Source organism: Pygocentrus nattereri, chromosome 11 (genome assembly GCF_015220715.1).
Source record: "Pygocentrus nattereri isolate fPygNat1 chromosome 11, fPygNat1.pri, whole genome shotgun sequence".
NCBI lineage: Eukaryota > Metazoa > Chordata > Actinopteri > Characiformes > Serrasalmidae > Pygocentrus > Pygocentrus nattereri.
Window position 1 is genome coordinate 23,806,974 of NC_051221.1, and position 15,197 is coordinate 23,822,170.

Consider the following 15,197-nt stretch of genomic DNA (forward strand, 5'->3'; position numbering starts at 1 on the left):
ATCCATCCTTCCACTGTGAGAAAACAACTCAACACTAAGAGTCTGAAAAGACGTGCAGCTGTTAAGGAGCCGTTACTGAGAAGGAAAAAAATGAAAAGGAGCATTTGCAAATCAAACAAACAAGCTGCTGGCATTCTCAGAACAATGTACTGACCACCCCAGAGTCCAGACCTCAACATCACTGAATACAACTTCTAAGACTGAACTTTGAAGTCCCTGCTGATTTCTTTAAAAAATTTAAATCACATCTCTGAAAAAGAAGCTCTAATAAATATCTGTTTTTTCCTGATGCTGAAAAATGAATAACTTAATAATAACGTAATAAATAGCTGTTTTGACTGGAAATGAAAATAAATGAAAGGTAGTCTCTGACTTTTGTACAGAGTATATTATATCATACTGTATATTATAGGAACCAGACATTTGGGATTTTCCTCACACAGGTTGATGCAGCAGAATGAGAGAGAGGGGGGAGGAGAGAGAGAGAGAGAGAGAGAGATGAAAAGATGAAAGATGACTCAATTAGAGCAGAAAAGATTAGGCCACCCTCTTCCGCTCATTTAAGAGACAACACATCTCCCTTAGGCAAACACACACTCAGCTCACAGAAAAGCATGTGTGAGTGTGTGTGTATGTGTGTGTGTCCCACTTTCACTCACAGTGTTAACGCTCAAACCAGTGTAATCTATAGTGTGATATTGCCACACTGAGAGACTGAATAATGAGTGTTTGTTCAATATTACAGCAGATTTCACCAGATTTAGCCACAGATAACACAAAACAGAAACAGAACAGATCACGCATCTGCACTAATTCCTCTTGCAGAGGGCTGAACAGAGCTGTTTAGATTTGGCTGTATGGACAGCTCTTCTTATAGCCTCTATAGGTGCTACACTCACTCTCCCCCAGCTGCCAGGTCATACAATAACCCTGCATCTCTGTTGCGGATGAAGCTCTCATTAACTCAGAAGCTCAGTGGCTTGTAACTAAGACCAGAAACCACACGTTTGCATACACAAATACACACATAAAATAAAAGATGGAAGTGGAAACAATATGAAAATGATGTTCAGTTGCATATATTGTTTGGAATAAGATGGAGTCAGACTGGTCAAAATTTCACACCAGAAACGTAAATAAATAAATAAAAATTCTACTCATAAACAATTCAGAATTTTTGGAACTAGGGCTGTAATAACTGATTATATTTGTAACTTTACAGATTATCTGGATGACTGATCAAGTTGCTATAAAAAGACTAAACAATAAAAATAGTCTTAACTGAACAGTAATGACCCATAACAGCTTCATGAGCATCTGAATCACTGAAGCAGAACACTGGCAAAAGCAAATCCGTCGTATGGGTCTGAGGCTTCAGTGAGGCCAGGTTTCAGATGACGTTTGCCCTGGCCAAGGCTGTGTCACCAGAGTGCTCTCCACTGCCACACAGCACAGCTGCTGCATATGAACTCTGATACTGAGTGTACACCTCACCGATCAAATTATAACAGACATTTAATTTATTAATCTACCATCCATCTACGAATCTGCCTGTGTGGAGTCTTTCAGGGAGAAACAAAAGAGGGGTCTCCCTTACACACTCACACATACAGCCTTAATAAAGAGAAGGCTCTAATGCACTAATGTAAACAGACTGAGATCACAAACCTGAGGACCCAACCCTGCTAGAGACCACCTCATTAATAAAGGAAAAGACTGAGATCAAAAAACCTGTGGAGCCAGCCTTGCCACGGATCCCCCACTCATTAATAAAGAAAAGAAATCATACATACAAATTAGTATAAGATAAACCTTTCCAGTAGAACAGGTCTGAGGGATGAGGCGCAATGGCATAATACAGAACAAGAGGCTTAAAATGATTCTTATTAATAAAAATACTAATTATTAGTAGTAGTAGCAGTAATATTTGAAATAAGTAAACATTTTATTTAATTATTTTTTTAATGAAAAATCAGTTATTCAGATAACTAAGACAAAGTAAAGCTTGTCAATAGTCAATATTCTAAATAATTCTCAATTTTTGAGTTTGAGTAATCCAGTTTACTGCTCTGTGCAATATCTGCCTGACAAGAGATGTAAATAGGAACAAAGTCATTACAATCTATACATTCTGTAACCACAATATATTTCTATTTACATTTAAAAAAGCATTTATTTATATCACAATTTATTTATAGCCCAGGGTCAGGTTCATCATATAAAACTATACATAGGAATGTTTTATAAAGACATATGAAGAAATGAAGGAAGGTAATGTTACACTGTCCCAAGTTAAATTGCTAGTTAAAGTTAAATTAAGCTCAAACTACACTAACAGCCTGAGTCCTGATTCTCCACACAATGTATAGAGCATATCTCCCTCTGGTGGAAAGTTTTGGAGTCTGCAACACCTCCACCCGGACAACAGCAGCAAAGGCAGCTTCTGTTACAACAACCACTGAGCTACTTAAGATCTTCTAACTCACTTAGCTTAAACAACTGACACAAGGACATTTCATTTTTATAATATTTTATTCAATAACAAAGCATTTTCTGTAGGAAAAAGTAGGACAAGTGTTTCACAGGAATGTAACAATTTAATTCAAGAGGCAGATGACAAACCAGTAAGGCAAAGGGTTTACAGTGAACTGTGCAGGAGAATGAGCATGAATCAATAAGGTGTTTCTAATACACAAGAAGTGTGAATGGCTGAAACAGTCCTGCAATACTATTCACTCGGGTTCTGAATCACAATCAGTAGATATTCTTTGTCTGAAACAGAGAAAAGATAACTCTTATTAGGCTGGATGTCATTATTCTCTGGGTCAAGAGCACAGTCAAGACAATGATTACTATATCTGATGTATAACATGACTTACCTGGTGCAACCATGATCTCATGTTTTTTGGATCTGATGCGTAGGAATGTAAGATCGTTCTGGGGGTCAATATCCCTGACCGTGCTCCTGGCTTTCATCGCCAGCTGAAGCAGCAGTCCTGCATACTGCACTGTGGTAGAATTGTCCAGAGTTGTTCTAATGGGAATACCTGAAGGTATTGAACAAAGTCAAAGGCCAGTTTTTTATACAGCAGTTTGTTAAAGCAAACAATGTAACATTGCATTGGTTTTGGATGAGGATCATTTAGAGCAGTTATAATATATTTCATATTATTATTATTATTATTATTATTATTATTACTGTATTAGTGGCAAATACTGATACTGTAAACAAGGTTATTAGGATTTCAAAACAATATTTTCCTCTAGATTGACCATAAGTTTAATCACTTAATCAACTTTTATTTAACCTCGGAGAACATTGAGGGTGACCCTCATTTATGATGTTGCTGTGCTGATACAGGAAAAAGGGACTGATAATGGGTAACAATGTATCAAATAATAAAAGCAAATTTAATTAAAAAAATAACTCAGGTGTTACAAAATGAAACAATAATAATAAAAATACATTAAAAACAGGAGAAAATATAAAACAATAATTATGACATTGTTCTAACATTAACAACAATAATAATAAAATAAAAAATATGAATAATTTAAAAATAAATATAAAACAAAAGGATAAGATCAAAAACGGAAACTGAAATGAATTCTAATGAATTCATTTTAAATTAAATGTAATAATAAGATGATCATAATAATGATTAACAAAAATAACAATAATAATAAAATAACAAAAATAAATTGAGAAAAATATAAAATAACTAAAATAATAAAAATAAGACAGTAATAGTGAAAGTCAAGTAAAAGTTCGTGAATTCTGCATCTACAGCTCTGAATTCAACATACATTTAATGTAATCCAACGTAATGCTATGACTCTGGCAGTGCAGAAGCCTCAACATCATGAACAACGCAAAAGGTGTTTAAGATAAGATATAAGATAAGATAATCCTTTATTAGTCCCACGGCGGGGAAATTCACAATGAAGTTTACCTTCAGCATTTACAACTATGGTTCCTATAACCCCTTTGTGTGCCTGAATTCTCTTCAGTGTGTCTTCGACTTCAGCCTGGAATAAAGAGTGAGAAAAAAAACAAAGTTTGAAAGGTGGGTACAATACAGTTAACTAACTATAGACCACCAAGACAGGTTCTAGTTTAACTAACCTAGATAGGTTAACCTAGATAGCTAACTAGCTAAGTTAGCTAAGCTACCTGAGCTGAAGACACAGTTATGCCGGTGTGCAGTAATTTTAAGGCCATAATTGTAAATGACAACTGGTGAAGTACGAGGTAAAATAATTGTAAAATATTCCCCCTTAAGTAGGGATTACATGTCAAACAATATCTGTATTAATATCTGCATTAGAACAGATATTTTACCATGGCTCGCCTTTTGCTGCTTCCTTTCTTCTGCTGCGTCTCTCTGCTTTGCTTGTCGTTGCTATGTGGAGACGGAAGTACAGCAGAAACCAGAAGAAAAGGTTTGGTCAGTAGTTGTTCATTATAAACAACTACAAGATTTCCTTTCTATAATTAATTTAAATATTTTTATTAAGATATACGTGCACCATATATCAAAGCGATTTTGTTTCTATACATTCTATGTTTTTAATATTATTCATATTAATTGTCCAGATGACTTTTATTTTTCAATGCTATCGGATTCCTGCTGGCTTCACTGACACCCACTTCACCGCAAGAAGAATGGTGGTTTAATATCTGTCACACTTCAGGGAATTATAAGGAAGACTTTATTAGGGGCAAGTCAATGAATTGGTTTGGTTTTGGTTTCAATGGTTTTGGACAGATAGTTCCCAGACGAAAGGGTGAGAAAGATGAAGACACCGCTAAAGTGCTCAGCCCAGTCGCGCTGGGAAGTTTGTGCAGTTCTTGTGAAGGCAAAACAAGATTTGACCCAAAAAAGCAGACAGAAACATCAGAGCACACAATCAAAGTTGTTGCAAGCTGGAGCCAGAGAGCTGCCGTCTATAGAGATGGTGAGAGATTTTTGTTTGTTTTGTCGTTGGTTGTTTTCTGCTCTAGTTACCGTAGCCAGTCATATAGATACACACTTAAAATGATGGTTATTAAAGGGTTCTTCAGTAAAGAACATGCTTCTATATAGAACCATGAACACTCAAAGAAACTATTGCGTGATCAAAGGGTTCTTTGCGTGGTGACATGGTTCTTTAGATTGATGGAGAGTGTGCTGTATATGGTTCTGAATAGAACCTTTTTAAAAAGGGTTCTATATAGCACCAAAAAGGTTTTTTTTACAATGTCAAGCTTCTTACAAAAGGGTTCTTTGAGTGTTCATGGTTATTTACTAAAGAACCCTTTTAGACCTATCGTTTTTAAGTGTGTACTTGTTATTTTTAGTGGATAATTTATTTCTTTGATCTTTTTTATTTATTGTTCAGCATCATTGCAAATTTCTAAAAATGCCATGTTGTTAAAACACTGACTTGTTTTGCTGTTACAATGCGATATGAGACTATTACCAAAAAAGTCAAAAATTCTATGAATACTACATACATTTAAATTATAGCTATTCTGTTATCTACGTTTCATTGTCAGTCAGGAGTCTGCACATATAAGGTGTTGGAGATCCTCTGTATTTATTGCATTTTTCAGTATTGTATTCAATTGCAGGTGACCCACATGTTTGCATGTCAGGGTTCATAAGTGGCCCAGATGAAGAACACACAGGACTCGCTCCAGAGAGTAAAGGATGTGTGGATGCTCTCATCAGTGAGCGTTATCTAACCCTCAGCTTTGCTGACCGAGTGGAGTGCTGGAGCTTGAAGCCCACTGGAAATGCACTTGTTTGGAGTGGGGTAAATGGGGTACAGGACACCTCCGACACTGGTAATGCACAGAAGCTGCTGTCTTTTATAGGGACACCTATTTTGAAAACTAGAAGCATTCTGTCTGTGTTGCTGGCCATGTTGTGTTGATCTTTTCACAATCCAAGCTGTCATTTTCATTTCCTGACTTTATAAAGGTCCTATAGCAACATTGCCGCTGGTGCCAGGTGGATACATAGCATCAAAGCCTCCATTTTATCGACCTCTTTCTCCTGAACTGCATGCTGTGAGCCTGGCACTGGGCTCTGAGCATGCTGTTCTTCTGACGTCCTCTGGCACTGTCTACAGTTGGGGGTCTGGCAGGTGAGAAAAAGAATCCTGAAATGTGTAAAAATCAGTGGGGAAATCTAAAATCAGTGTTTTCCAGCAGTGCTGTTTTTAAATAATTGAATAAGCAATAATAAGCAGTCTGTAAAATGTTTAGGGATCATGATTTGTTGTGTTTGCTTGGCAGCCATGGTCAGCTGGGTCATGGCAGTCTGGTTTCAGAGGATGAACCTCAAGTGCTAGAGGCTCTGTGGGGTGTCCCTATGAAATATGTGGCTGCAGGAGGCTGGCATTCAGCATGCATTAGTGGTGAGAATATCACTCGTTTTAGCATTTCAAATCTAATTCACCTAGTTGACTGTCCTTATTTTGAGCTTCAAACCTTTTGATTTGATTTGATTTTGATACTTTAAATCTACTTTACTGTTTATAGTGTATTAGTGTATCAGCAGTATGCTGAAGTTATCCTGGATATATAAAAAAATTACACTGACATTTCATAGTCATATGTTAGAAGACTGTTTAATGAGAATTTTATTCAACATAATTCAAATAAATCATTGTATTTATTTAGCTGCCTTAGTTTTTTTGGGGGGGTGGGGCTATTATTAAGATTGGTGATATAAATTCTCAAAATTGCTGCTTTACTCTGGCAGATGCCTTCAATATGATAGACAAACTCTAAAATCAATAATAACAGCTTACCGAAAATCTTCAGTTTGGATGTTGTGTAACTGAATGATGACCAAGTTTTCTTAGAGTGAGAGATGCCTAGTCTAGTGGGCAGCTGATAATATGGAGGAATGGATTTTGACTGATCAGCACGTGTTAATGTGCCTAGCTGGTGGAGATCTCTATGTCTGGGGCTGGAATGAGAGTGGTCAAATAGGCCTTCCATCCAAAGGTCTCAAGGACCAGAGTCAGAGAGCCCCAAGCACTGGTGAGTCAGTCTCAGATTTGTGAATGCATCTTTTTTTCTTTCATTGTGTTTGTGTCCTCTTTTTCATAAATGTTTCTCTTCAGAGAAAGGTGAATTGGTGGTGAATAAAAGAGAAGATAATGTGTTCATTTCAATACAAGCCTTCCCTGCACTTGTGGATGTTCCGGAAGTGTCTGAGATCAGCAAGGTCAGCTGTGGATCCCGTCATACAGCCTCCATCACAAGTAAGATTCTTGAGCATGTTAATTTTCTTTAGGTACAGGTTAATGAAGAACTTAAGAATGTCATAAGTGTGAATTAGAAAATAATTTCTGATTTCTTTTTAGGCTCTGGAAATCTCTACACCTGGGGATGGGGTAAGATACTGTACTGATTAATAGATATAGTATCCACAAAATGGTTGATTATCATATACTCTAATGCTGAATTTGTTTTCTGTGTAACAGGTCACTATGGCCAGTTAGGTCATGGTTCAAAATGTAGTTCAGATGAACCTAAAGTTGTGGAGTACTTCTCAAATGGTGGAATGACTGTGGAAGATGTTGTTTGTGGGCTGTGGAACACTTTTGTGTGTGCTACTCCAAGGAAACGTTCCCCCTTATGACCCACATGCAGGCCTGTATCTCCTACTGAAGACCCTACCCTTTGGAAGTAGATAGTCATCAACACAGGTAAAAGAACATGCTTTTATTAAATATGCAAATATATCTCTAAAATACAGATTAGAAAGGACAGTGGTTTTATAGAGAATATGTACAAACATTTTCAATTACATAAAAGTAGAAATACTGACACAAAGGATGCAGTGGAAATTAACACATTGTAGTAGTACTGTCAGGAAAAGGGAAATGTGCACGGCATGATGAGAATTAGACTGTAGACTGCAAAATGTCTTCAGCTGTTTCACAGCACAATCTTGAATGAACTGCAAAATACAACATGTCTTGTCACTTATCACCAGTACTAAAGACATCAAATATATGCAGTTTTATAACTGAATACAGCAAAATGCTTCTCACCTGACAAAATCAGGAGACCTGGAGATAACATGCTGAAACTCAGAGAGGTTTACCGTTCCATCTTTATCAATGTCTGATTCCTCAAGAATCTGCATAATTGCAAAATGCACTCACTTATAACAGGCGATTCTGGTAGCCTTTTATAACTGCCAAAGCACTAAGGATTTTCAAAATTGAATAACTATAGCTTATTTATTTTAGAAGTGTTCTTGTGTATACACCATACTCACATTGTTTATGAGTTGTTTCATTTCCTCAGAAGTGAGTCTTGTGTTGTCCATTTCGCCAGTCAGACAATTCACCAGCTTCTCAAGATCTCCAGTGTCAAGGGTGCCATCATCATCAAAGTCTGGGAAAAGTGGATCATTAACTTAAATAATACTGTGAATTGATTTACTGAAAAAGTTATTTTGTATTATGTGCCACAGGTGAATTTCACATGATTTGTAAGTTTATACATGGCCTCAATTTTACTGAAGAAAAAAAAACAAAAGGAGAGGGAATGAACAAAGATAATGTGTTTGGGTTTCCTACGAGTCCATTAATAAAGCCTTACCGAAAATTCTAAAAGCGTAGTGAGATTTGATTTCAAGGGTGGCTGAATCACTGAAGGCACTCAGGAGATCCAAGAAATCTTCAAAGGACAAACTCCCATCCCTCAAATCAGAAGTTGAGAAAACTTGGCAGATCCTTCTTCGGAAAGGATTTGACTGGATTGAAACAGAATCAAGAGCATAAAAATGACACAGATATATGGGTATGTGGTTCTTTATATACCTGGGAAGTGCTATAAAATTTGGTTTAAGGTAATCATGAGAGACTACTGTGAGATAGGTATGTGTAGAATTTGCCTAATTAATTGCTCATTACCCTTATATACAGGGTCTGACATTTTCTTTAAAAGAGACCACAAAATGTGAGTTCCAGTCATTGTCCAGACCAGATTACAATTGAAAAAAAAGACTAAAAAATAGTAACGATCTCTCACTTTAAAGATCAGTGATTCCCAACCTGGTCTTGGAATACCCTGCATGTTTTACAGTTTCTCTTGATCCAACACACCTAATCCAACTAATCCTGAGTTGAAGCAGGTTGGTTATATCAGGAAAATGTTAAAATGTGCAGGGCAGGGGTCTTCAGTCTATTGGACAAATGACAGTGATCAGATAAGCTACAAATCTTGTGTAATGGCTCTTGAACAGTGGTGGACAGGAACTAAGTAAATGTAATTAGTTAATGTACTTTATATATATATAGTTATAGTTTTTTCGTGTATCTGTACTTTACGTAAGTTTTTCCATTTTGGGCGACTTTTTACTTTTACTCCACTACATTTCAAAGTCAAATATCTTACTTTTGACTCCACTACATTTTGAGAAATCTCTCATTCCTCTTGTTTTTGTGTGTATAAAAATTGTAACATGTCAAAACAAAAGAACCACAAAGCATCATACCGATCCAGTGCACACGGTTCAACATCAGTGCAGCAGCGTAAAAATTTGGGAGCACATACGTCACCTAAATGATGGAACTAATCTAACTTTGTGTAAATAGACCACAATATAGAAATATGTACACATATGCAGTCGTGACTGGCATGTTTCATTTTTTCTGAATTCATACAAAGACTTTCATTTTATAGTAAATTAGTTTTGGTTAGTTTATATTTATTAACAGAGACCTACAGATCAATATAGTAAAGGAAAACTTATTTATGATCCTGAGTTTAAAGCCAGTTTTTATTCAACTTGTAACTAAGTTACAAAGTAATCTTAAACTGAAACTTTGCTTGTGTGTAAAAGTGATTTCAGAGCCACTCGGTTCTCCCTGATGAAACCTGTTTACCTTCAGTGTTCTGTGCTTCTGATCATTTTAATAGACGTCAGCGTCACTAATTAATGATGTTCTATTAAAAGACTGGTTTACCAAGAGAGACGCTGGAGGATTTTCACCTGAAATGAGTTCATGAAGCGAGTCTTGTTGCAAAAATGATAACAGGACATCAGAGCCATAATTAATATTTTAGTACTTCTACTTTTGATACTTAAGTACATTTGAAGGCAAATACTTTTGTACTTTTACTCAAGTTGAGGTCTAGAGTAAGGACTTTTACTTTTACTGGAGCAATGTTTTACCTTGGGTATCTCTACTTTAACTCAAGTACATGATTTGTGTACTTCGTCCACCTCTGCTCTTGAAACACATTTAGGCCTATCCATGACAGTATAACATCGTAATTTCTCACCTTGAGCTCAGGCAAAGTAAGAATTTTATTCATGGGCACACGAGAGCCACCGATTTGCTGTCTGTCTTCTCTCTCCAGGAGTTCATTGAATCTCTTATGTGCCCTAGAAAACAGTTCAATTAAATAAATATAACCCTCATTGCACTTTTAAAAAGAAGGTTCTTTAGTAAAGAGAATGGTTCTATTTAAAACCATGAGTTCTGTATAGCAACAGTCTTGACGTTGTAACAGTAGATCGATCTATGGAACCATATTACCATGCATTTAAACATTTAAGCATCAACTGGTTCTATACAGAACTATTGTTTCCAAACAGAACCATTCCCTTTAACAATACTTTTCAAGAATGTATTCGTCTTTGGGGAAGACACACGGCTGTTGGGTGCTATAAATCAAAGTCCGCTGTAATACGCAGATGAGTGACTAACAAGTAATGCGTCACTTCAGAAACTCAACAAACGTAACCTAGGCAGTGATTTCGGGTAGTTACACATACAGTACACGGTCAGTTTTACTTACAGTAAAATCTCCTGCTTCGTGAGAAATGTGAGCTCCTAAGGACAAACGACAAGAAAAGTTCATTGCATCAATTTCTTTGACATGAGCGCGAACACCAATTCCAGTGAATAATTCATTAGTGCCTGGCGCTAATGAAGACATAACAATGGCTCCTTGACGTGTTGCACTGGCTATGCTAGCTAGTTAACTTACGTTACGTTTACTAACATTATAACTTACTCCCAGGACAAGCTGAGCTGACTTCACTTAAGACGACTGAGAAATGAGCTGACTAGCTACACAGGCGCCGTGTTGATGTTAAATCATAACTTTAACTCGCTCAACAGGCAGTTAAGTTAGTTACCTGATACTCCGACAGCTGATCCTTCGGCAGTTTACTAGCTGTGGCGCCCATCGTGTTGTTTGTTCGATTTGTTCGACAGAGTCGCTGGTTAGACTCGTCTTTATTTCGGGCTGACACAAACTTCACTAGCGCGAACCACACTTCCCCTTCCTGCTCGACTTGACAGTTTCTATAGAGACGGATTTGCATACGAGAGCGAAGAGAGAAATAAAAGATTAAGTACGCCACTGTTCCAGCAGGGGGCGATAGTACACACAGTTACAGAGCCTCAGCACTATTTTCAGAGGTATTAATGCGGACTGGCTAGGTTTTATAAATGCTGTACAGTGACTGCAATGCATTTGTCTGCAAGGCAGATGTAACGGAGGATTATCTCCATATGAGTCCAAGCTTACATGCATCTTAACCTGTCAAAGTACATTTAATACAAACAGCAAATATGCATATGCATATAAGTGTGTAAATGTAATGTATACATGGAATGCAGCATAAACAAAACAGGGCTGTTCTGCATCGATAGTGATTTAAAAAGGCCTCGCGCTTTCCATTCCATACAGCTGTCACTCTGTCTTTGTGTGAGAGTTGTAGGTTTTTACTCATGAAATTCAATGCTTAAGTATCAACACTGTAGAGTGAACCTTAAAATGGAAAGGAAATTTTCTATTAAATTACCATTGTATCATTCAAATGTAAAACAAAAAGTCATTCAGAGAGGTTTGATGTAAAATGCCCTGTTCTAGAGAAACTTACTAATACAGATTTTTTTTTTACAGTGGTGTAGATAGGTTGATAGGATAAGCTGTGTGTGTGTGTGTATGTGTGTGTGTGTGTGTGTGTGTGTGTGTGTGTGTGTGTGTGTGTGTGTGTGGTGATAGGAACCAGGTGTCTGAAGAATTTAATGGCTTGAAAAGATCCCTCAGAGAAAGTTACTACATGAAATGTACATGAACGCTCTGCCTGATGTTTGAAACATCGTTTTACAATAGTTGTTGCTTTAAACAGACAAATGTAAAAATCCATTCATGACAGCGAGATACATGCAGGATGTTAAAACACAAAAATGTCCCCAAAGAAATGATATTTTCTTCAATTTACCACTATTTTACCATCATTGACATTACTTATAAAATCTCAGAAGACACGTGTAGGTTCACGGGTGGTTTTGGATAGTTTTAGTATATGTAAGTTTACGTGTACTATGTGTGCTGCTTAAAGAACTAATCGCTAACATTAAAACACATTAAATGACATGTTCACAGCTCAATTTATTTATGTATTACTTTATTTGTTTAAATGATGTATAATAGCAATAGAACACTCGAGGTTGTGTGTTATGCCCAGTTAGCAAAATTTATCTGGCCCAATTCTGGCTGGGTCCCCGGCCCAGATCTGGCCCATATACTATAAAATGAGAAGTAGTGGATGCGGCCCAGATGAGGCCCACACATTACAAAATTAGTATAACTAATGGATGTGGCCCAGCTCTGGCCCATATACTATAAAGTAAGTAGAACTAACAGATGGGGTCCAGATGTAGCCCACATACTGTAAAGTGAGTAGAACCAAGGGATCTGTCCCACTCTGGCCCATGCACTGTAATGTGTGTAAGTTTAAAGGCTGTGGAACAAATCAGAACTGGCTCATATATGGCACATAGTTACTCCTGACTACCCACCTTTGTCGCTGGCCCAGAAGTGGCCCTGCAGGATGCCACACTCATTTTTTGCAGAATATGCAAAATATTAGTAATATTTCTTCCTAATAATTGACAGGAGTTGACAAAAGCCATTAAAGAATGAAATGAAAACAGAATGAAAACTCCATGCTGATTTTGGTTAAATTAATAAAAACACAAAGTTTCACCTTTGTGAAAATCTTCCTTGGAGCACTTTCAGTGGGTTTAAAATGTGATTGTACAACCCCAATTCCAATGAAGTTGGGACATTGTGTAAAACATAAATAAAAACAGAATACAATGATTTGCAAATCCTTTTCAAGCTATGTTCAATTGAATACACTACAAAGACAAGATATTTAATGTTCAAAAGGATAAACCTTATTGTTTTTTGCAAATATTCACTCATTTTGAATTTGATGCCTGAAACACGTTCCAAAGAAGTTGGGACAGGGGCATGTTTACCACGGTGTTACACCACCTTTCCTTTTAACAACACTCAATAAGCGTTTGGGAACTGAGGACACTAATTGTTGAAGCTTTATATGTGGAATTCTTTCCCATTCTTGCTTGATGTACAACTTCAGTTGCTCAATGGGTCTTCGTTGTCGTATTTCGTGCTTCATAATGCGCCACACATTTTCAATGGGAGACAGGTCTGGACTGCAGGCAGGCCAGTCTAGTACCTGCACTCTTTTACTACGAAGCCACGCTGTTGTAACACGTGCAGAATGTGGGTTGGCATTGTCTTGCTGAAATAAGCAGGACGTCCCTGAAATAGACGTTTGTTTGGATGGCAGCAGATGTTGCTCCAAAACCTGTATGTACCTTTCAGCATTAATGGTGCCTTCACAGATGTGCAAGTTACCCATGCCATGGACACTAACACACCCCCATACCATCAGATATGCTGGCTTTTGAACTTTGCGCTGATAACAATCCGGACAGTCCTTTTCCTCTGTGGCCCGGAGGACAATTTGATACATGAAAACAATTTGAAGTGTGGACTCGTCAGACCACAGGACACTTTTCCACTTTGTGTCAGTCCATCTCAGATGAGCTCAGGCCTAGAGAAGCTGGCGGCGTTTCTGGGTGTTGTTGATATATGGCTTTCGCTTTGCATGGCAGAGTTTTAACTTGCACTTGTAGATGGAGCGACGAACTGTGTTCACTGACAGTGGTTTTCTGAAGTGTTCCTGAGCCCATGTGATAATATCCATTACAGAATCATGTCGGTTTTTAATACAGTACCGCCTGAGGGGTCGAAGGTCACAGGCATTCAATGTTGGTTTTCTGCCTTGCCGCTTACTTGCAGAGATTCGTCTAGATTCTCTGAATCTTTTGATGATATTATGGACTGTAGATGATGAAATCCCTAAATTTCTTGCAATTGCACATTGAGAAACGTTGTTCTTAAACTGTTGGACTATTTGCTCACGCAGTTGGTCACAAAGTGGTGAACCTCACCCCATCCTTGATTGTGAATGACTGAGCCTTTCAGGGATGCTCCCTTTATACCCAAACATGACACTCACCTGTTTCCAGTTAACCTGTTCACCTGTGGAATGTTCCAAACAGGTGTTTTTTGAGCATTCCTCAACTTTCCCAGTCTTTTGTTGCCCCTGTCCCAACTTCTTTGGAACGTGTTGCAGGCATCAAATTCAAAATGAATATTTTCAAAAAACAATAAAGTTGATCTGTTTGTACATTGAATATCTTGTCTTTGTAGTGTATTCAATTGAAAATAAGTTGAAAAGGATTTACAAATCATCGTATTCTGTTTTTATTTATGTTTTACACAACATCCCAACTTCATTGGAATTGGGGTTGTAGAATGTAAATCTCAGATATTTTATTTTAGATCAGCGATGACAAAAAATATCTGAAATTACACTTTATAATTATAATATTATAAAGTATGATGTATAATTATGAAGTATAATTTTTCAGACATTTTTGTCATCGCTGATCTAAAATATACTTTATAATTATAATATTATAAACAGTCTGTGGAATGAAAACAGTCGTGTATGTCCCTAAAACACAGGTGTCAACCCATTCAGTATGTCTTTGTAAAATACATACATTCCTGAGATCAAGCCAACTGTGTGTGTGACACTGTTTTGCAATTTGCAGCTACGTTTTCTTATTCTGTATGCAATAATTACTAATGGGGTTTTTTGTACACAAATACAAAACTGGATAATCTGCTGTATCACTAATGATTTTAAATGCATGATTATATTCTATATTATGTTATCACAATTATGAACATTTTCAAAGAAGAAACCATACTGATGCACAAAAGCAAACACACAATGGCTACTGAACACACAAGATAAAACAAGCAATGTATGTTT

General features: G+C 37.0%; 3 protein-coding genes across 4 annotated transcripts; 1 reads left to right on the forward strand and 2 right to left on the reverse strand.

The window, feature by feature from the left end:
• Positions 1–2,529: 2,529 nt before the first annotated feature.
• On the reverse strand, positions 2,530–4,420 carry dynlrb2 (dynein light chain roadblock-type 2). Its single transcript, XM_017700077.1, has 4 exons — positions 4,343–4,420; positions 3,954–4,029; positions 2,880–3,047; positions 2,530–2,772 (listed from the first exon to the last, which is right to left on the reverse strand). The coding sequence occupies exons 1-4, from the start codon at positions 4,343–4,345 to the stop codon at positions 2,729–2,731; spliced, it is 291 nt and encodes a 96-aa protein (XP_017555566.1). The 5' UTR covers positions 4,346–4,420; the 3' UTR covers positions 2,530–2,728.
• Positions 4,421–4,629: 209 nt separating this feature from the next.
• LOC108428790 (RCC1 domain-containing protein 1) lies at positions 4,630–8,625 on the forward strand. Of its 2 annotated transcripts, none has more exons than XM_017700073.2 (9): positions 4,630–4,959; positions 5,615–5,830; positions 5,967–6,132; positions 6,284–6,405; positions 6,938–7,036; positions 7,120–7,260; positions 7,363–7,392; positions 7,483–7,707; positions 8,315–8,625. In XM_017700073.2, the coding sequence occupies exons 1-8, from the start codon at positions 4,731–4,733 to the stop codon at positions 7,638–7,640; spliced, it is 1,161 nt and encodes a 386-aa protein (XP_017555562.1). In that variant the 5' UTR covers positions 4,630–4,730; the 3' UTR covers positions 7,641–7,707; positions 8,315–8,625. The 2 variants fall into 2 exon arrangements, with proteins under 2 accessions (XP_017555562.1, XP_017555563.1); XM_017700074.2 differs by having other exon boundaries at positions 8,345–8,625.
• cib1 (calcium and integrin binding 1 (calmyrin)) lies at positions 7,709–11,338 on the reverse strand. Its single transcript, XM_017700076.2, has 7 exons — positions 11,163–11,338; positions 10,820–10,854; positions 10,301–10,403; positions 8,612–8,765; positions 8,286–8,404; positions 8,056–8,144; positions 7,709–7,961 (listed from the first exon to the last, which is right to left on the reverse strand). Exons 1-7 carry the CDS (start codon positions 11,211–11,213, stop codon positions 7,940–7,942), a joined length of 573 nt encoding a protein of 190 aa, XP_017555565.1. The 5' UTR covers positions 11,214–11,338; the 3' UTR covers positions 7,709–7,939.
• Positions 11,339–15,197: the final 3,859 nt, after the last annotated feature.